Source organism: Fukomys damarensis, unplaced genomic scaffold (assembly GCF_012274545.1).
Source record: "Fukomys damarensis isolate Sample0158 unplaced genomic scaffold, DMR_v1.0_HiC HiC_scaffold_26, whole genome shotgun sequence".
NCBI classification, from domain to species: Eukaryota; Metazoa; Chordata; class Mammalia; order Rodentia; family Bathyergidae; genus Fukomys; species Fukomys damarensis.
Window position 1 is genome coordinate 14,068,435 of NW_022900938.1, and position 26,914 is coordinate 14,095,348.

At 41.3% G+C, this 26,914-nt stretch overlaps 1 protein-coding gene across 1 annotated transcript in view; it reads left to right on the forward strand.

Moving 5' to 3' along the window:
* Frzb (frizzled related protein) overlaps positions 1 to 26,914 on the forward strand; it is a 50,270-nt gene that overhangs the window by 17,971 nt on the left and 5,385 nt on the right. Inside the window, exons 4-7 of the mRNA XM_019209393.2 lie at positions 2 to 396; positions 8,224 to 8,271; positions 23,605 to 23,670; positions 26,667 to 26,871. Of these exons, the coding sequence (XP_019064938.2) occupies positions 2 to 396; positions 8,224 to 8,271; positions 23,605 to 23,670; positions 26,667 to 26,871 (714 nt within the window). The remainder of the gene's footprint in view (position 1; positions 397 to 8,223; positions 8,272 to 23,604; positions 23,671 to 26,666; positions 26,872 to 26,914) is intronic.

The following is a 26,914-nucleotide window of genomic DNA, read 5'->3' on the forward strand; positions in this document are numbered from 1 at the left end:
CCGCGGCTCGGGCGGCGGCCTGCGAGCCCGTGCGCATCCCGCTGTGCAAGTCTCTGCCCTGGAACATGACCAAGATGCCCAACCACCTGCACCACAGCACCCAGGCCAACGCCATCCTGGCCATCGAGCAGTTCGAAGGGCTGCTGGGCACCCACTGCAGCCCCGACCTGCTCTTCTTCCTCTGCGCCATGTACGCCCCCATCTGCACCATCGACTTCCAGCACGAGCCCATCAAGCCCTGCAAGTCGGTGTGCGAGCGGGCGCGGCAGGGCTGCGAGCCCATCCTCATCAAGTACCGCCACGCGTGGCCCGAGAGCCTGGCCTGCGACGAGCTGCCGGTGTACGACAGGGGCGTGTGCATCTCTCCCGAGGCCATCGTCACTGCGGACGGAGCCGGTGAGTCTGCTCCCGTCCAGGCCGCCTGCGTTTCCCCTGCCCCTCAGGTTCCCTCTCCGGGTCACTTTCCCTCTCCCTTGATCGCTCTCCTATTGAACACTTCTTAACAGTCGCACCTCGTCCTCTTCCAAAGGGACGCGTTCTTCCAAGACTGATCTGCTTTTCTAACCCCCATTCATTCCACTGCCGTCGGCTTCTGCCTCTGCCCCTTCTGTGCCTTACACGTGGAAGTGGCCACAGTTAGTACACCGATGCTTTTTTCTTGGCTTCTTAGTTTGTGTGTAGTCCTTGAGTGTCCTGGCCCCGTTCTCCTGCAATCCCAGTTACCAAGTTTTTTCGGTACCTAGCATTTTAGCTGCTTGGGACTGTAGGGAGACAAAAGAAAGCCAAAAACTTCGTTTTCTTCTAATCACTGAAAATGCCAAGATAATTTCGGCAACCCTGTTCCAGCCCACAGATGTTAGTGCTGTGTGTTTGCTCAGAATCCAGTTTGAATAATTACCTTCACCTTAAATTTCCCCTCCTTTCAGTGAGACAAATTGTATTTCCATTCCCAGCGGACACTGCTGAGAACCTTTGCTATGCACTGCTAATTAGCTTCTCCAGCTTGCCCCAGCCCTGGACCCTGCGGACTGAAATCCCTGGCTCTTTTCACAGGCCCGCCTGCTTTCGGGTGACTTTGCAAATGACAAATGGATGAGAAAATTTATTTTTGGCACCTTATCTCCCTGTGCCCGTGTAATAATCTCACCCCGTCTCTCACTCTTGTTGTACTCTGCAAATGATATTTCTTTAATACCTCATTTCATGCTCCCTTTACCTGCACATTCATTTCCAGTTTTCTCCAACCATAAAACTGTATTGCAGCTCTGCATTTCATGGAATGAATCACAGATTGTTTTCTCCTTTGTGTTTGGTCAAATTATGACATTTGTAACTCTAAAACCCCAACTAAGTCTAGTTCATTATGGTCCGTTTAATTCTAACTCAGTGTGGCTCCTGCCAACTAAGCCAAACCTCAAATTATACCCTGCGTATTCTTTAAAATTGAAAGGTTTTTTTTTGTTGTCCTTTTAACACTCGTGGTCCTCTTTTGTACCTTCCCCAGATCAGCCTTATTCTGAGATATGTTGACTTAGTTGTCTCATCTCTGTTCATTTATTGGGCATCCACTTCGCCTTCCGCTGCCTCTCATCTCAACCTAGGTCCATGTTTGCAGTTGCATTGCTAGATAATGTTAGCGGTTATTCTGAAAAATCACATCGACTCATCAACATAAAATGAGAGAAGTGGAAAGACTTGGACAAACAGCTGAGAGGCCAAGAGTGAAGGGAAAGATTTCAAGAATTTATTGGTGGTCACCTCACTTGGTTTAGCACTGTTTCAATGACTGTATTGTCTTCTTGATGTTGATCAAGAACCAAGAGCCAGATGTGTAAAACACTGAGGCAGCAGTGTGTGTTTCTTATTCCTCTCTGGGGTAAAAGCACACTCTCAAGCCTGTGCACCCATTGTCACCGGCTCTGCAGACAGACCCTGGAGGAGCTCAGTGCCCTGGCTGCCTCGGTGTGCCAAGGCACTTAGCATCAGTTAAGACACTGGCACTCTTCTTGGGCTGAAGACTGGGAAGGAGGTGGCAGTGGTTCATGCTGAAATGCATCCACCCCTTAAAAGACAAGATATGCTCTTAAAGCTCTTTGAGAGGGACCTGGAGCAAGTGAGGTTTGGCAAACTTAGTGGCTCTCAAAAAAGCCACAGTCAATATGGATGGGAAGCAGCTTCCTAAAGTGACCCCGAGTTACCTATCACCATAGACCAGAAGGAGAACAATTGCCTCATTGAAATGCTCCAACACGACTTGCATGGAAACAATTTGTCAGTCCAGGGGACTGATTTCTGAGCTGCATTAAAATGCCATAATATTTGTTTTACTGACAGTATCCTTGCTAGAAAAATAAGTAGCAGTAGGTGGTAGTTAAAATTGTATTGTAGAGATGCTGCCCCTCCCCTCTGGTTCCATGTGAACCAGAGACGATGGTAGCTGGAAAGTCCTGAGACGGAGGTGAGGGTGGGAATGAGGGGTGGATTGTAACCTGAAGGGTCCCCTGGCTTCCAGGGTCAGTGTGTTGTAAACCACGTTCCGTCGAGTCAAACTGTCAGACACCTGGAGTGACTTAGAAACTACCATATGTGACCAGTCTTATTTACGATGCGATACACCGTTTGATTTAGTGCGAAATGGTTGTTCATGATGCATATTATTTTCCTCTATGTATAGATGGAGTCCTGTGTCTTATGATTAGACTCCATCTAGACAAAATAAAATTGAGGATTCCCTCAATAAAATAGGGCCAGCCTTCAACTTTCTTTAATACTGAAAAGACTTCCAGATGTTCCTGTACGTGGGGATCTGTCCCCTCGTGGGACACTGACCCCGCAGACAAGCTTAGGACACTTCACAAAGCAGTAGAACAATGCTTCAAACTACTTTTCACTTGCAAAACACGAGGGGTGAATGTACTTTTATAAAGAATAGGTTGCCTGCTGCCCATTATGAATACATCTATATTAAGTTTATTTTTCTTACGTAGCATTTACAGTAGACTGTGGCTACATGGGTTGCTTCTCGTGCTCTCTGAGAGCTCACTGCAGCTGGTTAATTAACACAGTTAGTCAAATGCTGACTATGGCCTGGTGAGTAAAGAACATGACTTCAGCTGGCTCTGGCGTCAGGCAGGCAGCGTTGACTCATAACTCTTTGGCCGTCAGCTGTTGCTATAGAGAACTTACATAACCTCTCTGATTCAGTGCTTTATCTATAAAATGAGGACCGAACTCCTTACATCCGAAGGGCTGGAACAGATTGAATAACACAGCATGAAAAGCATTGAGTCTAGTACCTGGTACATAGGAAGCCCGAGAGGAGGCCGGGGATTTAGCTCAGTGATGCCGGCACCTGCTTCACAAGCACAAGAAAAGCCCTGAGGGAATTGCTCCACTGTTGCTTCTTTGCTGTCACTCTCATTGTTACACCAAATTGACTGACGATTTCGATTTCTCTCTTTGTCGGTCAATACAGACAGAGCCTAGAACTTGTACGAGTTCATCTGTGGGAAACAAGCCCTCCCCTGAGACCTAACTGCAGAAGCAGATCTTAATTCTCCTGAATGGATAAAGTTAATATTTGATCTTCTGCAAATCAACCTGGGCCTCAGGCCCAAGAGTAAATCCCGTTGGGAATAACAGGAGAAAAGAATGCCCTTAGACAATGGCTGTCTGTTAATTATGAATAGCTTATCTCAGGAATCGAGACTCTGAGAAAGTTTATGGTACGATATTTCACAGCTCCTTCGGCACCACCTTCAGTTTGCGAGGCCAAGGGCTTCATAATCGCCCCTCAGTGTTGCTGGTCTCAGTGTAGCGCTATGCTGGCCCTCAGCTCAATATCTTCCGCCGCAGCGCAGCGCCTGGCGGAGCGCGCCAGCTTCCTCATGCACAAACGGCAGCTCCTTTCTCCCTCTCTGAGGAACAGGCAGCCTTTTCTTTAGCCCTGAGCTACAAATATTTGAGGGGCCAAATACCAAGAACGAAGGCTGTGAGGACGAATATGGAATGGAAAGGAGAAATGGAAATTTTAGGTTAGGACGAGAGAGAAATATGGTACAGTGCTAAGCTTCCCTCATTGAGTAAAATATGGCAAGACACTCTGGATGGAGTATGGGAATATCACTGATGTGGCCCTGGTTTTATTTAGCGCTAATCTGATTATCAGTGATATGAAATCTTATGTAGTCCCTAAATATTTTAACAATGTACTTTTTATCTCCTTCCTACCTGATTTTGGGAGTGGGGGTTGAGACAGGGTCTCTCTATGTCGTGAGGCTGACCTGGAACTCACTATGTAGCCCAGGCTGGTCTCGAACGCACAGCGATCCTCCTGCCTCAGCCTCCCGAGTGCTGAGATTACACACGTGCCCCGCCACACTCAGCTTACCTTATTTTTAAGTAGTCATTGAAAGAGCACAATTGACGAAGTGGTATTTAGCCTTTCTTTTTCTACCAGGTGTCTAGAGAGAAAAGACAGACTGAGGCACCATGTAGACCTATAGTTTTGTACAATGAAGAATTGGCTGTGTTTCCTCATTTTAGAGAAAAACCACAGTTTTAGAGTTACAGGTCCTTACCTGGAATTTTAGATTTGCAGTTGATTTTGTACTTTGAAAAGACAGGTCCCTTGATGTTTATACTGAGTGGGAATTGAATTGGTAAATGGTAAAACACAATAGAAATCCTTCATAACATCATTGAGGAGAGCACGTGCCACCCTCTGGACAGAGGTCGTTAGCAGCATCAGATAACAGCTCACAACACCTGTGTTCTAGGTACCTTCCTGCGTGGGTTCCGCACAGTAACTTGATTCTCATAGCACCTCCGTGCTAAATCCTGTTGTTCCTATTTTGCAGAAAAGAAAGCCAAGGCATATAGAGAAACTAAATGACCTGAGAAGTTGGTTCAGCTGGTCAGAAAATGCTTTCAAATCAAGCCCTGTTCTACTCCGTACTTCCTCTTTTATTAAGAAAGGCTACTCCTGGGCCAGGGATGTAGCTCAGTGGTGCTGCACGTGCCCAGCAAGTGCAAGGTCCTGAGTTCAATCCCTGGTACTGCAACAACAACAAAAAAAGTGACTCCTAACTTTATAGAGATTCTGTTGTTTGCCCATCTGGTTACAGTTAAAGGGACTTTTTTTTTTCATTGTCTTTTGCAAGCTCATGTGTAGATGGCTTGAGGGAATGAAACGGGGCTCTGGACTGGATTCCAAGAGACAGCAGATTCCCCCTTCGGTGCCCTGGAGCTGGCAGAGGCGCTGTTTCGCATCCGTTCCTCCAGCTCTGAGCCCCAGTGTGGCCTCGGCAGCTCTCTCCTGGGTGCCTCTGTGCTCCTCGCCTGTGTCCGTGGCTAGAGTTCCGGGGTCGTGGAGGGACCTCCACACACACCCTGGCTGGGCAGACCGGGGCGTCGGCCTCCACTCCTCCTTTTCCTCATCTGTCACTTTCAGTCACTGCTGCTCGATCTGCTCTGAATCCCATTTCCTTTCCCTTCTCTCTAATGCATTTTCTTAGTTTGGATCCCACCGTTTCTGCAAGGATGGTAGCCAGATGATAATAATTGTCTTCCTTGTCTCCAGTGGGCCTCCTGCCTGTCTCAACAATGAAATGAAAATCCTGTTGCTTGAAAGCCTGTAATCCCTGCACTCTGGGAGGCTGAGACAAGAGGATTGCAAGTTTGAGCTTTGGCCTGGGCAGTTTAGAGATTTAGTGAGACATTGTCTCAAAATAAAAATAAAAAGGGCTGGGGCAGTGTAAACACTTTGTATTCAATCCTCAGCACTGCAAACAAATAAATAAGTAAAAATTTAAGAAAGAAAATAAGTAAAATGCTCCGACTCTCCCTCTGGCCTTTATGAGCTCACACTCGCCTCCCTCTCCAGCCTCCTTTCCCTCTGCTGACTGTGCTTTCTGCTCAGCCACACTGGAGGATGTTCAGGTTGCATGCTGCATACTACTTTTTCCCGCCCCGGTACAGGGGATCCTCTAGTTACGATAGGCCTGACATACAAACAACTTGGGTTAATTAGGCTAATGGACGATTTACCGGCCTCTTGTTATCTACAGCGTGTACCCAGGTAAACATGCAGAGCTCAGCTGTACTGACTCCCAACTCACTTGAGCTACAGACAGCCCTTGGGAATCAATTGAGTCTGTAAGTCAAGGGTCCACTCTACCTTTACAGTACTTATACCTACCTAGAAAAGAAAACCCTCCCCGGCTCTCACAGCTATTTTGAATTTTTCTTCTATAACCTTTGTGATCTCCAACAGAAATCCTTGTGGCTTGAAACCTATTTTAGTTCAAGATAATTTTGATGGTGGAAGGCCTAAATTTAACTCCTTGTCAGCATTTGGGGGATTATTTATGGTCAGAAAACTGACTTTTTCTCTTACAGTTCTAACACTTGACTTCTAAGCAGTTTCAAAAGTGTAATAATGTTTCCCTGTGGATGTAAAGAAGGAAATCATCCTCCTTGGCTCAGCTATTTTAAAGGGGATTGCTTTTTTCAAGAGAAGAGTCTTGTTTTTCATTTTTACTTAACTTTTATACACTAAACATTTGAAGTATAGGCCAGTGTAATTTCTTCATCGAGAGGGAGATTATTTTTATATAAACCATATGTGTTTTTGTCACTTTACTCAGAAATAGAAAAATCTATTGGCCCATTGCCCTACAACATGGACATATGTATCCTGAATGAGGTTCGAATGGAATAAAAGCTTTAAGTTAATGGTTTATGGCCAAGTTGAGGCAACTATTTTAGAACTAGTATTTGTTGCCTGATTATCTATTTACTGATTTGGAGACTGCTATCTCTGTTATACAGCTTTTTAAACACCAGCTGACTGGTGAGAGCTGGGGTACGGCTCAGTGGTAGCGCAGGTGCAGGCACCAGGCCCTGGATATGATTCCTCAGCACTCGAAAAACAAACAAAACCAGCTGATAGTTACTCAGCCTGACCGAGTAATTCATTAGTTATAGTTGTGGTCGCTGGTGTCCCTCCTTGTTTAATTTAGGAAGACTTTTTTTTTTTTTTTTTTTTTGGTACCAGGGATCGAACTCGGGTCCTTGCACTTGCAAGGCAGGTGGTGGAGCCACTAAGCTAAATCCCCAGTCCTTGTTTAATTTATGAATGACCGTGGAACAATGACAGCGGAAGGACACTGTTTCTATTAAGATAGAAGCACTGTGTTCATTTAGCATGAAGTGTTTGTTTTTTGGAGTTTTTTGTTTTGTTTTGTTTTTTTGAGACAGGGTCTCACTATGTAGTTGAGACTGACCTAGAACTCACTTTGTAGCCTAGACTGGTCTCGAACTCACAGCGATCCTCCTGCCTCAGCCTCCCAAGTGCTGGGATTATAGGCATGCGCCACCACGCCTGGCTAGCATGAAGTGTTAATAGGAGCATTAACTTTTTTTTTTTTTTTTTTGGTACCAGGGATCGAACTCGGGTCCTTGTGCTTGCAAAGGCAGGCCACCGAACCGCTGAGCTAAATCCCCGGCCCAGAGCATTAACTTTTGTCTAGAAGCTAAATTGGAGTGTTGTTGAGCATATATGGGGAAGCACGTGCCTCTCCCCAGGGTCTCTGCTGGGGCCCTGGACACTATGCATTAGAGACTGCGTCTTCAGTAGAGCAAAGGAGACTTTGACCGCGACCGTGGTCATGAAAAGAATCAAGGGCAATTTCTAATTATTGTCACATCTATCACTGCCCTGGCACGGCTTATTGCCTGGAGTAGGTTTCTGCTGAAGATCTCCTTAGTCCGTAGTTGAAAAAGGATCTGGAAAGCTCTCTGAATGTTTTCCGCGGACCCCAAGGTGTTTGCTGGGGTGCGATGCGGTGTGAGACATCTGTTTATTCTCGGTGTGCCTGATTCTCTTTGTCCTCATGCCGCGATGGTTGGGTGAGTGCCTAACACTTGCATGGACTTCACTGTGGTAGGGTACTCGTCGTTCATAACGTGTATGACATTTGAACACAAGTTATTTATTAGAGCCTGAAAATTCTGCACAGTGCATGAAGATTCGCAAACAGCACCTTTCAGTCATATTGAAGAGTAGCTGGCATCCTTATTCAAAGCACCAAGAGTGCCGGGCTCACTTCCTCGAGAAAACTGGTTCTTACCAAATCAAGCTTGCCATTAGATTAGATTGTTATATAGTAATTCTGGACGTAATAACAAATATGTTACAGTTCTTTCCTTATCACCTTTCAGATTTTCCTATGGATTCTAGTAATGGAAACTGTAGAGGGGCCAGCAGTGGTGAGTATCCCGGTGTCTTCCTGGTTTTCATTTGTGGTCTTTAGTCTTTGATGTAACCTAGATGCCCAAGTCTTCTCTGTGGAAGTTTGTGCGCTAACGTCTTAAAAGTAAGGTCAAAAGTTATTTCATGGGCTACTCCATTCAGGGCCTCCCTGGAAATCCAGGAGCTCTTGTCCTCCTTTTTTCCAATAAAACTTTCCTAACTTCCTTTGAAAAAAGTTATTTCTTTATTTGTAGTAATATCATGTGTAATACTAGGATATAATAAAATTGGCCTTTTGTTTTGCTGTATACCAGTAGTTTGCTATACAGAATTTTAGTGTGTCAATTCATTTAACCACCGCGATCAGGATGGAGAACAATTCTATCAGCCCCCAAACTCCTTGACACCATATTCCTTTATAATTGCATGCTTCTCCTACTCAGAACCACTGACAATCACTGATCTGTTCTCTGTTTACTATCCTGGTGTCTTTTGGGGGATTGTCATATCAGTGAAATGATCAAAGAGTATTGTAACCTTTATGAAATTGGATTTTTTTTTCACTCAGTATAATGTCTTTGAGTCACCCAAGATGTTACAGGTGTCAGTAGTCCATTCCTTTTTGTGGATGAGTATTTTATTGTTTAGATATATTTCCATTTGTGTACTCATCCACTCCTGGAAAGATAGCTAGGTTTATTTTTAGGTACTGGCAGTTGTAAAGAGGACTGCTGTAAACACTCATGTACAGGGTTTGTGTGAATATAAATTTTCACTTCTTTAGCCTAAATATCTAGGAATAGGATTGCTGGGTTATATGATAAGTGTATGTTTAACTTAATAAAAATCTTTCAAACCGCATCCAAAATGGCTGTAAAAATTTATTTTATTTTATTTGCTGTACCAGGGATCAAACTCAGGACCCTGTGCTTGTGAGGCACTTGACACTGAGCTAAATTCCTGGCCCAGTAGAATTTTGAACTAATGACAAACGTATAAGAATTCTAGTTGCTCGATATCCTTGCTAGCTCTTGATATTGTCAACTTTTTTTTCTTAATTATTAGCTATTTTAATGGGGTTGTAATTATAGCTCAGCACTTGCATTTTCTTAATGATGTTGAATATCTTTGTGAATATTATTTGCCATAAAATAAATTATTTCTGGTGAATTGTTTGTCCTCTTATTTTGTTTGTTTCTCAATAATGAGTTTTGAGAATTCTTGATTGTATTACAGATATAAAGAATGACCTTTTGGTATCATTCATGTTTTTCAGTTGTTTTTCTGTTTTTGTTTTTTTTAAAATTTCTATTTTCTTTTGCTTGCTCTGGATTTATTTTCCTTTTTAATGTTAAGGATAAAGCTGATATTTGAGATTTTTCTTATTCTTAAAGTATAACTTAATGCTGTAAATACCCATCTAAGAGTGACTTTAGTTGCATACTACAAATGTCAACAGTTTTAAAATTTTTTCTTCAGTTCAAAATATTTTGTGATTTCCTTTGAGACTTTTCTGACTCATGTACTATTTAGGGTTATGCTGTTTAATTTGTTGCTATTTAAGAATGTTTCTGATATTTTAAGGTATTTTTCTAATTCTGTTATGGTCAGAAGCTGGGGATTTAGCTCGGTGGTTCTGCCGCCTGCCTTGCAAAAGCAAGGTTCCGAGCTTGATCCGCGATATAAAAAAAAAATTATGGTCAGAGAACATACTGTATATGACTTCAGTTCTTCTGAATTTATTAAGGTTTATTCTATGACTTATGATGTGATCTATCCTGATGAATGTTCCATGTGCACTCGGAAAAATGTCTGTTTTGCTGTTGAGCAAAATGTTCTTTAAATGTTGATTTTATTTGGTTAATACTGTTATTTAGTTCTTTTATATTCTTACTGATTTTCTATGTTTTCTGATGTTTAGATCTCCAAATTTTTTTGTGGATTAAAAAAAAAAAATCTCTTTTCAGTTCTGATAAAGGTATTTTATGTATTTTAAAGTGCTGCAGGGCTGGGGATTTATTTAGCTCAGTTGGCACCGCAGCTGCCTTGCAAGCCCAAGGTCCTGAGTTCAATCCCTGGTACCAAAAAAAAAAAAAGGGTACTCTTATTCGTGCACACACATTTAATATTTTTTATGTCTTATTGGTGATTTGATGTTTGCATTATGTTGTGTCTCTCTACCTCTGATGATTTTCTCTGCTCTTAAATCTACCTTGATACTAATATAACTGCTCCAACTTTCTTTGCAGTGTGTACTTTTTGTTATTCTGTTTCACATACTTAAATCATTATTTCTGAATAAATTAATTTTTTACCATTATTACAAAAATTTTTAAATAAATTTGTTGTAGGCCTCACCTATTTCAGTCAGTATGTTTTTTTTGTTTGCTTGTTTTTTTGAGGCAGGGTCTCACTATGTATTGATACTGACCTGAAACTCACTGTGTAGCCCACCCAGGCTGGTCTCGAACTCAGCAATCCTCCTGCTTCAACCTCCAGAGTGCTGGCATTACAGGCATGCACCACCATGCCCAGCTCAGTCAGTATTTTTCTATGCTTGATTTTTTAAAAAAATGCATTCTGCAGGGCCAGGGATTTAGCTCAGTGGTTCCACCTCCTGCCTCGCAAGCACAAGGACCCAAGTTCAATTCCTGGTACCCCCAAAAAATACACATTCTGCCGACCTTGGCCTTTTTTTTTTTTTTTTTTTTTTTTTTTTTTTTTTTTTTTTTGGTACCAAGGATCAAGCTTGGGACCTTGTGCTTGCAAGGCAGGCAGTGGAACCACTGAGCTAAATCCCTGGCCCTTGGTGTATTTTGACCATTTACTCTAATGTAGTTATTGGTAGTATTTTATTTGCTTCCTTTTATTTTGGGTTTCAGGATTTGCACTGAGTACCTTGCACTTGTGAGGTAGGCATGGTGCCATTGAGCTAAATTCCCAGCCCCCTTATTTGCTCCTTTTCTGTCTTTTGGATAATTTGAATATATTTCTTCCCTCCTGCTGCCTTCCCACATAAGAGTCTTGGTATGGGGGTGTGTGTGTGTGTGTGTGTGTGTGTGTGTGTGTGTATCTATGAGATAGTGTCCTATTTTTCTTTTAGCCATTAAATATATTTTCAACATCTTCAGAGATGAACAATACAGTATTTATACAGATGTTTATAATTTTTATTGTTCTTCCTTATTTTTCTCATATTCTTGCCTTCTGGTGTCATTTTTCTTCCGTCTGAAGAACTTCCTTTAGCTCTTCTGGGGGCAACACATTCTCTGTCTTCCTTCACCTGAAAATGACTTCACTTCAGTTTCATTCCTAGAGGATATTTTCACTGGACAGAGAATTCTTGCTTGGCAGTTTATTTAACACTTAAAAATATTCTGCTTACTTCTGGCCTCATGTTTCTTATGGGAAACTGGCAGTCATCCAAATCTTTGTTCCTCCGTAAGTAAAGCATTGGTTTTCTCTGCCTTCTTTTGAGATACTTTTCTGCACTTGATCTTCACTAAAAGGCCGAGAAGCGATTGAGATACTTTGCCTTAAGTTTAGCAGTGTGATTATGACATGCTTGCGCATTCGTCTCTTTTAGTTCCTGTTGAAGATTAACTGAGGTTCCTGGGTCTACATATTTAAGGAGCTTTTTAACCACACTGTCTTCTGGATGATATGAATGTTAGATCTTTTGGGGTTGCCCTGCAACCTCTGGTCTTCTTTCCCCTCAATCATTTTTTCCTCTCTGGTATTTACATAATTTCTATTGATTTACCTTAAGGTCCGTGGAGTCTTTTCTTTGTTATCCCCATTCTGTATCTACAGGTAGTTTTTCGTTACTGTATTTTGCAAAACTAAAATTTCCGTTGGATTCTGCCCTATATTTTGTGTGTTTTGTTAAGACTTTCTGTCTTTTCATCCATTCCAAGGGTGTTCACTCTTTATTTGGGGGCATTTTTAATAATGACCACTGAAAGACATTGTCGGATAGTTTCAACATCTGTGTCATCTGATTGTCTTTTCCTTTCAAAGTGGAAATTTTCCGTGTTCTTCATAGGTTCGATTGAATTTTTATCGTTTTATTATATTGTACATGTTGGCAGTCCAGGAAGCGTACCTTCTTCTTGGGGAGAGGGTACATGTGTATAATTCAGCTTGTTTCTTTTTTATATCCCCACTCACTCTCCTTCTTCTCCTCTAAATCCCCTTTCCTCTCCACCTTTTCTTTTTTTTGGTACTGGGGCTCGAACTCAGGACCTTGCACTTGTGAGCGGGTGGTGGAACCACTGAGCTAAATCCCGGCCCCTTCCCCGTTTTCATTCTTGTTGTTAGTATCACTCTTAGCTCATGCTTATGACACACGGTGTTCACATTCATTGAGGCCACGAATTTCCTGTGTGTGGCGTATCTTAATTCTACTTCCTTCTCCTTCTCCCTTCACGTACCCGCTTCCCTCCCCACCAGATCTCCTGGACTCTTTCCCACTTGCAAGGGATCTATCCCTTTGCTTCCTGCTCTCCATCCTTTATTATGCTCTTTGTACTTCATGCAGAAAACTGTGCAGGTCAACACAAGGTAAACACTCTTGTAAACATCACATAAAACCAAGATATATAATGTTTTCCGGCCTCCAGCATCCTCCATGCCACTAAGCCCACCCTTATTCCCAAAGGTAAGTACGAGCAGGAATTCCAGTACCACAGATTAATTTTGCCTGATCCTGAATTGTCTATAAAGGTCATCGTGCAGCATAGACTTTTTGTATATGTATATGGCTTCCTTTGCTCTTCATATGGATAACGATAGTGTTTCCTTTTCATGACTATGTAGAATTCCACCATTGAATGTATTACCTACCCATTATTTGTGCTAATATTCTTGGATATTTGGTTTACTAGTTTCTGTCACTAAGTGCTGCATTTATTTCTACAAGAATATTATAACCACAGTTGATTGAAATATATTTCTTCTGTTTCCCTGCTCCTTTGGTCAGTGTATTCTGTCTTAAAAGATATCTTCCCCAGGGATGTAGCTTGTGGTACTGTGCCTTCCTGGCAAGCACAAGGTCCAGAGTTTGATCCCCAGGACCAAAAAAGAAAGAAAGATATCTTAAATGCAGAAGTGGAACATGTATTTTATTAAGTTGTAAATAATTTTAAATATCATTTTCATTAAATTGGGCAAGTTTACCCTGTTGACTTCCACCGAATCTTATCAGGGAAAAAGTATTGGATATAAGGCAGTATATACCATCTTATTAAAAACATAAGGAGTAAAATTACGTGGAATTTTTAAAGAATTATTTGGTAACCACTTGATGTAATTGAAAATGTTTCTCAGTGTCATGAGAGCAGTTGGAAATCATTGGTGTCTAGCAGCGTGTGATTTTAAGGATCACTCCTATTATGTTTGCTCAAAGAGAACAAAAAGGCTCATTTGTAGAATAGTGAAGTTGCTGAGTCAAAAGTTCTGGCCAAGTGCAAATGAATGCTATCAGTTTGTCCACAAGTTACAGTTAGAGTCATACAGAGGTTCAGTGTGTGAAAGAGAAGACATCAACAACACTTGTAAACAATATACAAAAATAGTTCAACTTGAAAGCTACCTAGAGTGAGAGCAGAGTTCCTGGACTCAGTGTTTACTCTTCCTTTTTAAAAAATGTTGCTCTGTTCCCTGGTATAATAGAGGTGAGGAAGACAAAACAGGTAAAACCGAAGCTCATTCTGTGTATGAAAAAACACTAATGTGTTTACACTAATACATTTGCAAGAAGAAAAGGTAATTTGTTCACACTCACGTGCTTTGGAGAAATGTAACAGCTGAGGTGGATCATGATAAAACAGGAAGTGAAGAAGGAAAAAAACACTGCAACCCACATCATGACCTCATTCCAAAGTGTCAAGCTGTTTGTGTCTGGAATCTGGAGAAGAAATTCTTTCCTTCCAGTTAATTTATTCTTTGCCATAAAGCTTAACCATTTCCTTTTTCTTTTTGGCGATAATGACTCTGGGCAGCTTCTAATTTGTGTGTGTATTAATGTTGTAAATCCTATTATAATAGGGACTAGACCCTCTCCATTTGCATAGCATGGACTACATGTAGGAGAAAACATTTTAATTCCATTCCACTGAGTCACTTTACCAAATCAGCACAGAAAATTAAGACAGATGTACAGATGGTTCAGTGAAGAGGTATGTTTTTCATTAAAATAATTCTCCTGCTTTTGAATTTGGTGATGACAATGAATATATGAGTGGTTACATTTAAAAGCGGGCCAGTTTCTCCAGAGAGGAAATATGGTGTGTAAATTCGGATGCTAATGAACCAAATGTCTGGTTTATCTCCATATATAAAGTCAGATTGCATTGACCTCTGTGCTCCCTTCTGCAAATGTGTGCTGATTATAGATGCTGCATTAACTTGGGACAACTTCTATGGAGACTGGAAAAAATTATGGTAGATAAATAGTATTTTTTGTAACTGTTACAGTAGCTTATAAGTACAGGGTTTTTTTCATTACTTTGCAGCAGCTGACCCTAGCGACCAATTCTCTTACCTTGACATTCTCCTCCTTCAGCTATTTCTCAGCTTGCTCTAGTTTTTCTCCTCCTGCCCCTCCACTTTTGGACCCATCCCAAAGCTCCTATACTTGGCTTCTTTTCACCTTTCCTGAGTGTGGTTTCTTTCACTGGAGTTCATATGTTTCTCCTTGTGACATTTTTTAATATGTGGTGCCATCTTTCCTTAGGTCCCCAACACTGAAGATTCATAGTTGGCTTTAGTTCGTCCATCCCACTACTTGTCAAAAGTGTAAAACACATTTACCGCCCAGGCACAGCTCTGCCAAGACCACGAGACGGAGGAGGCAGGGGATGGTGTTCCGCCCCTCTGTGTGCCTGGTGTTGAGTAGACTCATGGTGTTCTGCAGGCTGTGAAGCCCATTAGTTCTTTTGTTCATTGACTTCTTAGAGTATATCACGAAACACGGCACTTCAATGGCATAAGGGAAAACAGTCAAAATTGCGTTGATTCTTTTGATATTTGCATATTTTGAATGACTCCTAGGTCCTGAAAGTTTATGGAAAATAGTTTGCTTGAGATTTTCCCCAAAAGTATACCCTAAAGGAATAAATTGAATTTCCTTTTCTTATTAATAACATTAGTCCTTTCACCTATAATCAATTTCCTTTTACAAAGTGCAAATTACTATGAATCGAGTTCTTTATTACAATATTTGAGGTTTGTTTTTACACCTAAGTCGAGCAAATGTTACTTTGACTTTTTAAAGCCTTATTATATTACCTAGGTTCTCCAGTCAGCTTCATCAGGTTTTCCATATACTGCCCTAACCCAAGACAAAATTTAATATATTTTTACCCTATTATATATTTAGGAAATAAATATTATTTTATACATGTAAGGAATGACTGCTAAGTCATGGCACACTTCATTTTATGGAAAAATGAGAGAAAAATGTCATATGAATTTTTATGGTAATGGTACTTTATTAAGATTTAATTTCCTTACAGTGAAATGCACAGATCCCAAGAGAATGTCACATTGAATTTGGGGAAATATATGTGCCCTTCTAACCATCAGCTAGACCAAGAGAAGGAACTCTTCCATCATGCTTGGAAATTTCCCTGTGCTTATTGTAGGCAAGCACAGTTCTAATATTTATTACTCTGATTAGTGTTGTCTGATCTTCAGCTTCATGTAAATGGATTCATATTGTAGATGACTGATGTGCTGTTTTTGCTTGTTCTAATTTTTATGAGATTTCTCTGTTTAGTTTTGTGCATCATTTCATTATTTTGATTGTATAATAAACCTTATTGGTGACCATAACACCAATAAGATTTTTAAAGCTAGCCTTTTAAATATTATTTTGGGTTTACTATAGTTCTCAGTTTCTGATTCTGTGGGAGTTGTTTTTGTTTTCCTCTTCATCAATGAGATCAGGACACTGGGATTCCGGTAGCTTGTTTTCTAATGTCCTAGGAACAATAAGACCTTGTAGATTTTTCCATAAAGTGTTCTTTCGATGGCTTGTAATTTGGGGAAGCGGGAATGTGGTTGGTGGAATCCAGGAATGTCTTTACCTCTCCTTGTTTCTAGGAGCATAGCAGGACTGACCTTCCAAAGGCCATGTTCCTCACCCTGGCCAAATGCATGTAAGACCTCTCTGAACAAGTTCCACGATGACATCTGTCCCTGTTGCCATGTTGCCACAGTAATCGCCCGTCCAGTACATTGTCTTATTTACTCTGCTGCTTTTGGTCCACCCCAGCCTCTCACTTTCACGGGCAGTGCTGGACCTGCCATCCAAACCTCAAAGTTAAAGTGCTGACTTTATTTATTTATTTATTTAAAAAAATTTTTTTGGCCCTGGGGATCGAACTGAGGTCTTTGTGCTTGTGAGGCGGGTGGCAGAACCACTGAGCTAAATCCCCGGTCCTAATGTGCTAACTTTAAACTGTTAATTTCAACCTGTTTTGCTACGGTTCCATCACTGCTAGTTTTCTTAAAGGCCATTGAGACTGCTTATTTATCAGCTACCACTTACTGTCTGTTCAGCCCCTTCCCTCCTTGTCTAAGATTTCGTCATTTCTGATAATAATCATTCCTTGCAAATACCTTTGCTGGCCATAGTGATGCATTCCTATAATCTCTGCTGCTTGGGATGCTGAGGCAGGAGGATCACAAGTTCAAGGCAAGACTGGGCAAACAAGCAAATAAATAAATAAAATTAAAGGGATAAGCATGTAGTTAGCTCAGTGGTAGAGCACTTGCCTACCACATGAGACCTTGAGTTAACCTCCAGCACTGAAATCAATCAATCACTCAATCCTTCAGTTCCTTCTTCTGCCATACTCTCCTGGAAAATTCTGGGGTGACTGATATACTTTGAGTTCAGGATAAAAAATTTAAGTAGAAAGCCAACAATACCTAAAATCCTACCTCCTGGAATGCTTGCCTTTCTACTCAAAATAATTGCATAATACTTTCCTCTCTGCAAACCACCACATCTTGTGTAGAGGCACAGCGACGATGCTCAACAACTAGGCCACACACCGAGAGGTCCAACGGGTGATTTTATTAGGGAAGGCAGGTTAGGGAGAGAGGAGAGCGAAGAAGAGAGAGGATAGAAGAAGAGAGACAGGAGAGAGAAGGAGAGAGAGGAACAAAGAAAGGAAGGTCCTTTTATTGGTTTTGGGCTGGTCTATTGCTTATTTATGAGGAGTGGGCTACCTTTAACCCATCATAGGCCAGGCTGCCCTTTTTGGGTTCGGTCCTGCAGAAACAGGTTTAACCTCTCCAGACTGCTGTGGCCTTGGAGGGGAGGGAAACTAAAGATAAGAGCGTTTTAAGAGCCGAGAGAACACAGCCTGCGACAGGGCATCAGGTCTCTAACATCTTGCCTTTCACAGCTCCTCTTTCTGCACAGCTGACAGCTCACTGCATCCTGCAATGACAAAGTAAAAGCTGTTGGAAGGAATTCTCTCCTCCTCCCAGCACCGAGTTTATAGCCCCGTCAACATCAGTGCCCTCTTTCCTTTCCTTTCTCATACTGGATGAATTGTCCAGGCTTTCAAGGTCCTGCCATTCTCCTTGCTAATTAAACTCAATCGAGTCCCATTTTATGAATGGACTTAAGCTGAGGTTTTAGGTCATTTAACACACAAGATGGCCCGCCTTTCCCTTTGAAATACCCTTTTTATTTCCAGCCCTTTTAACTCCACACCCTTCTGCTTTTCCTTCCACATCACTAGAAGCTCCTTCTGGGTCCTCTGTTGACTTTTCCTTTTCTGTTTTATATATCGAGGTGTAGCTCCTCCCTGGATGAATGTAACTCATTGTCTAGGTTTGAAGCTTAAGTATTATTTTCTCCGAGGACAGTGCAGGCCAGACCAGTTTAGGTCATTAAGTCATATGTTCTCATTACACATGGTATTTTTCATAGCACATACTACACCTGACAATAAATTTTTGTAATTACTCATTCAATGCTTGTATCCTCTTCTGGGCTGAGCTGGTCTGTCTGCGTGGTTCACTGTGTGTGTCCTACATGCCTATTACAAAGCTATGAATGTACCAGGTGCCCCATAAATATTAGGAGAGCAAATGAATTGTTACATGAGTATCTGAAAGGGCACAACAAATGTTTTCTTTCCTTTTTCATCTCATATTTAGAGGAGTGAAGATATCCTGGGGTTGAGGAGTCAGAGGACACTATCATTTCTACAGAAGAAAGATAATTTTGTGGTGTGATAGACATTAGCAGATGTTTAAAATTACTTAACATGCTCACAATAATACCTCTTCAGGTGGTTGAATCTCAATAGGGGTTAAGAATAGAGATCTTCAGGACCAGGGACTTAGCTCAGTGGTTCTGCCACCTGCTTCACAAAGGCAAGGTCCCAGTTCGATCCCTGGTACCAAAAAAAAATCTTCAAAGCATGAATATTTATTTATTTAGTTATTTTGGGTACTGGGGATCAAACTTGGGACCTTGCGCTTGCGAGGCAGGTGATGGAACCTCTGAGCTAAATCCCTGGCCCCATGAACATTTATTTCACAATATTTTTAAAAAAATGGTTGTAGTCTGTTCCTGTGTGTATTAAAATGGAGGGAAAGAGCACAGGTGTGTCTCTAGTCAAATGCCAAGACAGTGTATTTGGCCCAAATTAAAATGAAGACTCTAATCTGATTGGAAAGGCTCAAAAGAGCGGTAATGGGAATTTAACACAAATAGAATTGTGTTCCATCTCCTACTCTTTGACAAAATATCCTGAGTCCAGACTTAGAAACTCGGAAAAATACCCACCCAGAGGTAGTATTCCACCAAAGTCATGGTACATAGAAGGCTATGGTGCTTCTAGAGTCTGGTGAGGTTGATTACAGTCTTACAACTCTGGGCTTTTGAGACACAGGGCATTGAATTTCAAACAAAGGCCAGGGCTCATTAGAAAGCTGTGTCACAAATTTGGGGCAATTTGTGAAGGTCCAGTATCACATTTCAGAATTGTAGGTATTTAGAATTCGTGAGATCTTATAAACCATATCAAGAATACTATTATCCTTGTGTTTTTGTTTTGGTACTGGGGATCGAACTCCGGACCTTGTACTTGTGAGGCACGTGGCCGCACCACTGAGCTAAATCCCCAGCCCTATCCTTGTGTTTTTAATAAATGAGACTAACATTTTTTTCTTTTTTGTAGTGCCAGGGATCAAATTCAGGACCTTGTGCTTGCTTGCAAGGCAGACATAGTGCCACTGAGCTAAATCCCCGGTCCTAAAAGATACTAATATTACGGGGAACAAAGAACACTGTGCTCCTTACCCTCTGGAAGTGGGCTCAGCAGGACCCTAGGGTGGAGGTGAGGCAGTGAGTCGAGCCAGCTCCCCAGCGTAGACTGAGTTCCGTGGGATGCTGGTGTCTAATTTTTCAAATCTGTACCAGGGTGATAAACTCATGTTTCTACTGGGATAAGAGACAATCTTTCAGGGGATTTAGCTCAGTGGTTCCACCTCCTGCCTCGAGAGTGCAAGGTCCCAAGTTCTATCCCCTGTACCAGTAGACAGTCTCAGGTTCTTGAGCAGAGATGGAGCAAATCAGTAATGCTAGGCTGAAAGAACTGAGTAAGGGATGGAGGTGTTGAAGACCTGCCTGAGACAGGTTGCTCCAGGGTGTAGCGCTGCACCCTGTCCCACAACTGAGGGTGTTGCATCTAATTCTACAATTTTTTTTTTTTTTTTGAGACAGGGTCTCACTATTTAGTTGAGACTGACCTGGAACTCACTATGTAGCCCAGGCTGTTCTTGAACTCACAGCGATCCTCCTGCCTCAGCCTCCTGAGTGCTGGGATTACAGGCTTGTGCCACCACGCCCGGCTGTTGCATCTAATTGTAGATTGCGAGCGCATTGCTAATGTTCAGACTTTGTTTCTGCCTTAGCACTGCGTCTATTTTATCAAAGCTGCTCCTTTAACTTTTTAAATATATTTTCTTCTCTTAGATAAAGCACCACGGTAGACTCAAATTCCTTTGTAAGCTTTTCCTCTCAACAGTGGAGTAGAAGGAAATCAGTGTCTAATAATTTTTGTGCAAAGTTCAGTCATTTTGCTACTGTGGACACCAAAGCTTACATGCGGTTCTATGGGGAAGCTGGGAGAAGTTGAGTGAAACCAGTAGTGATGGTGAGGCTGTTGGCCCTGTGAAAAGTCGGAGCATTAGGAAATCAATTCTTGGTGGTAAAGAAAAAATAAACTTGCTACAGTCTGACTTAGGGTGGCAGACACAAAACAATTGAATGATGCATGCAAAGTGTGTATGTAAACATAATTTAGAAGAAGAATGCTTCAGATCTTTTGATCTCTAAGATACAGTTTTCATGAATGCCCTTTGGATATGTTTGGGTTGAGTAAGCATAAATAAAGGAAAGAAAGTTCTACCACATTTGAATTTGGTAGGTATAAAATTCTACTCTGCCTTGGGCAGGGATTTAGCTCAGTGGTGCCATGCCTGCCTCACAAGTGCAAGGTCCTAAATTCAATCCCCGGTACCAAAAAACAAAACAAAACAAAATTCAACTCTTCCTTATTGCTCTGTTAATTTATTGAACTGTTACTTTCATGAATTAGATGGGAGCTTGCTTGTAGCAAGAGCTGCGGGCCAGGGCATAGAAAGAGCCCCATAAACAGCGTATCTGTAGTGTGCCACTGTCCCTGAGACAACAGCAGGCACGATGTGAGTGAGGGTTATGCCAGAGTTGGTCCCAGGAATATAACCGCTTAGGTCATTCGCTGTTAGGCAAAAGTCTACCTATGCATATGTAATTGCATCCATAGCTATGTGAATGCTTCGTGAAATCTTCCTAAATTACTGTATAATTTAAAAAAAAAATCCACCTGAGAAATTTTATGGAATCCATTTGTTTATGCTTCAAGCAAAGTTATGTGTATAGCAACACCAAATTAGATTAAGTTCAGTGACAGTTGCTATATGTAATATATATTTTTTTCTCTCTTTTTTGCCAAAAGACTTTTTTTAAAATTGAGTTTATTGGCACATTTTAGGTATACAGTACAGTTACATTCGTTTTTGGGATCTTGTATCTTCACATGACAGGTCTTGGTTCTCGTTTTTTCCCCTTGTCCCTGCCCTCCCTTCACCCCCTCCTTCCCTCTCCATTTACAACCACTTTATTTCCATTTTTTCATTTTCTCATGTTTTACTTTTCCCTTATTACCTTTCCCCTACCCTTCCCACTTTCCCTACACCTTTAGCCCTTTTCTTCCTATTTCACATTGTCAATTATCTCATTAGGATCTTATTATAGTTTTTCACACCAGAGAAACTATTCAGTATTTACACTGTGTGACTTATTTATTTCACTTAGGAGTATATCTTCAAAATGTATCTATTTTCCTATGAATTAATTTAATTCCTCATTCTTTATGGCTGAGTAGTATTCCATTTTATAGAAAAACCACATCTTCTTTATCCAGTTTCCAACTGATGGGCAAATGGGCTGTTTCCAAGTTTTAGCTATTACAAAGTGTGCCGCTATTAGAGCATGGGTAAATTTCTGAAGAATTAAAATTGTGTAGCTGGTTTTCCTGTGCTTGTGACTGTTTTATTTATTCACTTTGTGATGCTGGGATCAATCCTAGAGCCTCACACATGCCAGGCAAGAGCTATGATATTGAGCTACATCCTTAGCCCTGCGTGTATTATTACTGTTGTTTGGAGCCAGTGCTTGAATGTAGGGCCATTCCACTGAGCTCCCTCCCCAGGTTTAAAAATTTTTTTTAAAGTTTAAAACAAGATCTTACTAAGTTGCTAAGTTGCCCAGGCTGGATTCAGACTTGTAGTTCTCCTGCCTCAGCCTCTCAGAATGCTGGTATTACAGGTGTGTGCCACCATTGCCTGGCTGTAGGTATTATTATTATTATTATTATTATTATTGAGTTTATTGGTACAATCTAGGTACACAATACGTAGGTATTATTTTTGATATTTATTTTTAAATACAAAAACAAGTCCATATCCATAGGAAGATAAATTGTAAATCAAAGACTAAAGTGTTTATTTCTTCAGAAATTTTCCTTTCTTAAGAATATCTTTAAAAATGTGTATCAGTGGGCTGGGGATTTAGCTCAGTGGTTCTGCCGCCTGCCTTGCAAGCACAAGGACCCGAGTTCAATCCCCGGTGCCCCCCCCAAAAAAGTGTATCATTATAACATCTTAGTATAAAATTGAACAACTATGTATTTGAGAAGTCAAGAAGTAGGTGACTTTCCACTTTGTTTTATTTTAGTTTATTTTTTGGTACCGGGGATTGACCTCCAATCCTTGAGCTTGCAAGGAAGGTGGCGGCACCACTGAGCTAAATTCCCAGCCCTCCTCTTTCTTTTAAATGGAAAGTTACTTTTGCTAATAAGAAAATTACTTTTGGAGTGGTCAGCCTCCTTCAAAATACCAACAACCACTGATACTGCCCATTGCTTATTGGATTGGGACCTTTATAGAGATCTCATTTTAAAAATTACACATAGATGGGGCTGGGGGTTTAGCTCAGTGGTTCTGCCTCCTGCCTCATAAGCTCAAGATCCTGAGTACAATCTCTGGTACAAAAAAAAAAAAAAATTATAGGTAGAACAAGGGAGGGGAGGTGCCATGTGCAGCGTGAGAGACCCCACCTTCTGCCGAGACACCTTCTCGGGGATGTGCTTCTTCCTACAGCCTCCTGCTGCTGCTTATTTCCAGGTTCAACTGAAATAGGACTTGTTTTGATTAGAAAATGCAATCACTAGTGGTCAGCAAAAGCTTCTGCTTTTTATTATTTGTTCCCATGCTGACATAAAACACTTTTTCAATGCAGCATTTAGTTGTTTTTCTCAGACTCCTTTGTTCTTTCTTCCCTTTTCTGTGTCACAACAGATAAAACACATACCACTGTTTTTTTTTTTTTTTCATTGAGCTTATTGGCACATTTTAGGTATACAGTACAGTTTCATTCATCACTGGGATCTTGTAACACCATTGAGTTTTTAAAGGTGCTTTCTTAGGGGTACTATTTTAGGAAAAACTCTATATATAATCAACTATTTTCAGAGGTAATCGTGTATTTTCTGTTTTCTGAGGTATGACTGAAAAATACGATGAAAATGTATTTATTACAGTAAAAATCACACTGTCTGGGGCCGGGGATGTAGCTCAGTGGTGCCATGCCTGCCTCACAAGTACAAGGTCCTGAGTTTGATCTACAGTACCCCCCAAAAATCATATTTGCCTTAATCCCCCCAAATACTCCCCCTTGCTTCGAATACACTGATCCTATCATTCTATTTTTTCAGAGCGCTGCAAATGTAAGCCTGTTAGAGCTACACAGAAGACCTATTTCCGGAACAATTACAACTATGGTAAGCACACTTGCGTGAAGAATGGTGCGTGTGCATGTGTGTGTGTGCTGCATGTGCACGCCTGCATACATATAAATGAGTTCAACAATTTAAGAATGTGGCTTAAGCTGTGTGTGCGGGGGCATATGCCTGTGATCCCAGTACTCTGGAAGGCTGAGTCAGGAAGATTGAAAGTTCAAGTCCAGCCAGGCAGTTTAGTGACTTAGTGAGACCCTGCCTCAAAATAAAAAATAGAATAAAGAGTTGGAGATGTAGCTCAGGATAAAGGCCTTGGATTCAATCTGTAGTAACTGAAAAAAAAAAAAAAAAAGACCACGTTTGAGAGCATCATTCACCCACTTCAGTCAACTAAAATAGTCCACGCGGGCAAGGTCCTTAGCAGATGCTGGATTCGGGGCCTGGTGGCAGCAGCGTTGCTGTGTGACAGCCACGTCCGTCACCACACAGAGGTCTGAGCTTGTATTTGCAGCAGCCCTTGAGCTCCAGGGGCGTAAGCTAGGTGCGTGAGGTTGGTCAAGGGGCCCAGCTTGGTTCCTTCAGTCATTTTAACCCAAGGAGAATATGGATGGATATGCACAGTGACATTTAACAGACGTGGTTGGTGTCCTGTCGAGGAGATGTTTTGTTACCTGGCTTGGCCCGACAATATGACATTCTGATAAACATAATATTAACTGGAGATTAATATTACCGCCTTCTTGTAGCTGTGACTTCTCTGGAAGATGAGAGGCCTGCTGAGCGTGTCAGGGCAGCACTGGGGATCTCTGCATGCTAATTTTCTTAGCCTCCCGTGAGCTGCAATTTTTGTTAAAAGTTAAAATATCAGTGGTTATAAGTCACTGCAAAGAGAAGATCTTAGAGAACATAGCTAAGTGCATATTGTAAAATAAAATGAGAAAAGAAGAAGGGCTGGGGATTTGGTTCAGTGATTCTGTTGCCTGCCTCACAAGCACAAAGGCCTGAGTTCGATCCCTGGTACAAAAAAAAAGAGAGAGAGAGAAAGGAAGAAATTTATTTTTGTAGCTAAACATTAGCCTTGTTTCCTGTCATTTAAGGATTGTCACATGTCTGGGGCTACAGATTCTTCAGCGGAGGCAGGCACTCAAATGATGGACTAGAAGGAAAACCTCTGAAGAGGAAATACCTTTTTACTTGGAAAATACTTTGATTTTTAAAATTTTGTATATTTGCATGTATCTGTTGAGAAACAAAGTGAGGGTTGGAGCAGTTCAGTAATACAGATAAAACCTTTGCCTCATTCAGATTCAGTTTAAAAAAACTAGAAGTTAAATGAAATTACTTGAGTAATAAAGTAGGTCTTAGACAGATATTTATTTTGGAGTGGATACATGTGCTAAAAATTTCTAATAAAAATAGTAGACACACTGGGTAAATAAATCATTACTTTGAGAACATTTACACAGTTCACTAATCTCTAGTGGTTGACGAATACTGTAGAGCACATTCATTTAAGCCAGGACAAAAAAAAAAAAATGTCTGCTGGCCGGGGTTAAGAATTTATCATTTGATTCTTCCAAATGACGTCTCAAAATGAGCAGTCTTATCTCTTGTTAAAATACAGAATGGAGAGAGTGCCAGTAGGAAAAGACTCCACTTGCAAAATCAAACAGGCAGGGACAGCTAGGCAGTTACATTTTGATTGGTACAAGTTCTCTTTCTTTTTTTTTTTTGTTTTTTTTGAGACAGGGTCTCACTATGTAGTTGAGACTGACCTGGAACTCACTATGTAGCCCAGGCTGTTCTCAAACCCACAGTGATCCTCCTGCTTCAGTCTCCCTAGTGCTGGGATTACAGGTGTGCACCACCATGCCCGGCCAAGTTCTCATTCTTTTGTTTTTTTTGGGGGGGTACCGGGGATTGAACTTGGGTCCTTGCGCTTCCAAGACAGGCCACCGAACCGCTGAGCTAAATCCCTGGCCCCAAGTTCTCATTCTTAAGGCAACAAGCTTTCTGAAGACTGAAATACCTATAAGGCACAAAACTATTCTCTTATCCTAAAGATTTAAAAATGAATCCATAATTTAATTTCTGTCATATGCATGTTGTACTGGCAGAATATTGAGTTTCTGTGATAGAGTTGATGGCAGGGATAGAAAAATGACTTCTATTTTCATCGATTACTTTTTCTAATCCTGTGTCCAAAGTCTCAAACACATGGAGAGGTCTGCAGACAAAGTGATCTGCGGATTCACACAGAAGACGCTTTTAAAAAGTGGATTTATTTGGGTAAATTGTGTTTTCCTCTGTGTAACACCCATGGATACTAATTGGGGCAGTGAGGGTTACAATGAGCCGCTGCTATTGACTTCTTGCTCATTGACATTTTTACTTCTTTCTTAGTGTTGGAAGACACTTTCCTTTAAAAAGTTCCTTTACCAGAAGTCTAAAGGAGAGATACAGAAAAGTAACAGTAACAGTATGTTTCTTCCTAGGTTCTAAGTCAATTACTTGGACTTTGCAGCTGAAGGCAGTCTGTGTTTATATTGAGGAGTTAAGTTGGGGATAAACCAAGTGCATCCAGACAGGCAGGGTGGTCGGCTACGAGCACTGTTAGAACCCAGCAACCTCCCAGCAGATGGAGGGAATGATGGTGATGACTTTTATTCTAGAAGAAGATTTCTTTTTACTAAAAGAGTGTATAAAAGATAGTATACTGACACCAAAATGAAACTTTGGAGGAAAATTCAATTATTCAGTCTTTGATTCTCTAAATGGACTTCTCGTAATGAAACTCATGCACACACAGACACAAATTGGGAAGGGATCAGGCTGAGCATTGGTGCGGGGGAGTGTGTGACTTCACTTTTTACTCTTTAACATCTAAGGCAAAAAGATGCGGTTGACTTTTCCTCTCCAGTCAGTGAACCTTAAATGGACAGGAGATGAGTAGGAAGAAGCTGACCCGTTTGTCTTGAATGAGGCGGTGTGTACAGTGTGTTGCATTACTAAGCCAGCTATGCTGGCCTTTTTTCCAGTCATTCGGGCTAAAGTTAAAGAGCTGAAGACCAGGTGCCATGATGTGACGGTGGTGGTGGAGGTGAAGGAGATTCTGAAGGCCTCTCTGGTGAACATCCCAAGGGACACCGTCAACCTGTACACCAGCTCTGGCTGCCTGTGTCCCCCCCTCAGTGTTAATGAGGAGTATATCATCATGGGCTACGAAGATGAGGAACGCTCCAGGTAATTCATGCCGTTAAGAAGGCAGAGTAAGTAAGTTGCCTGC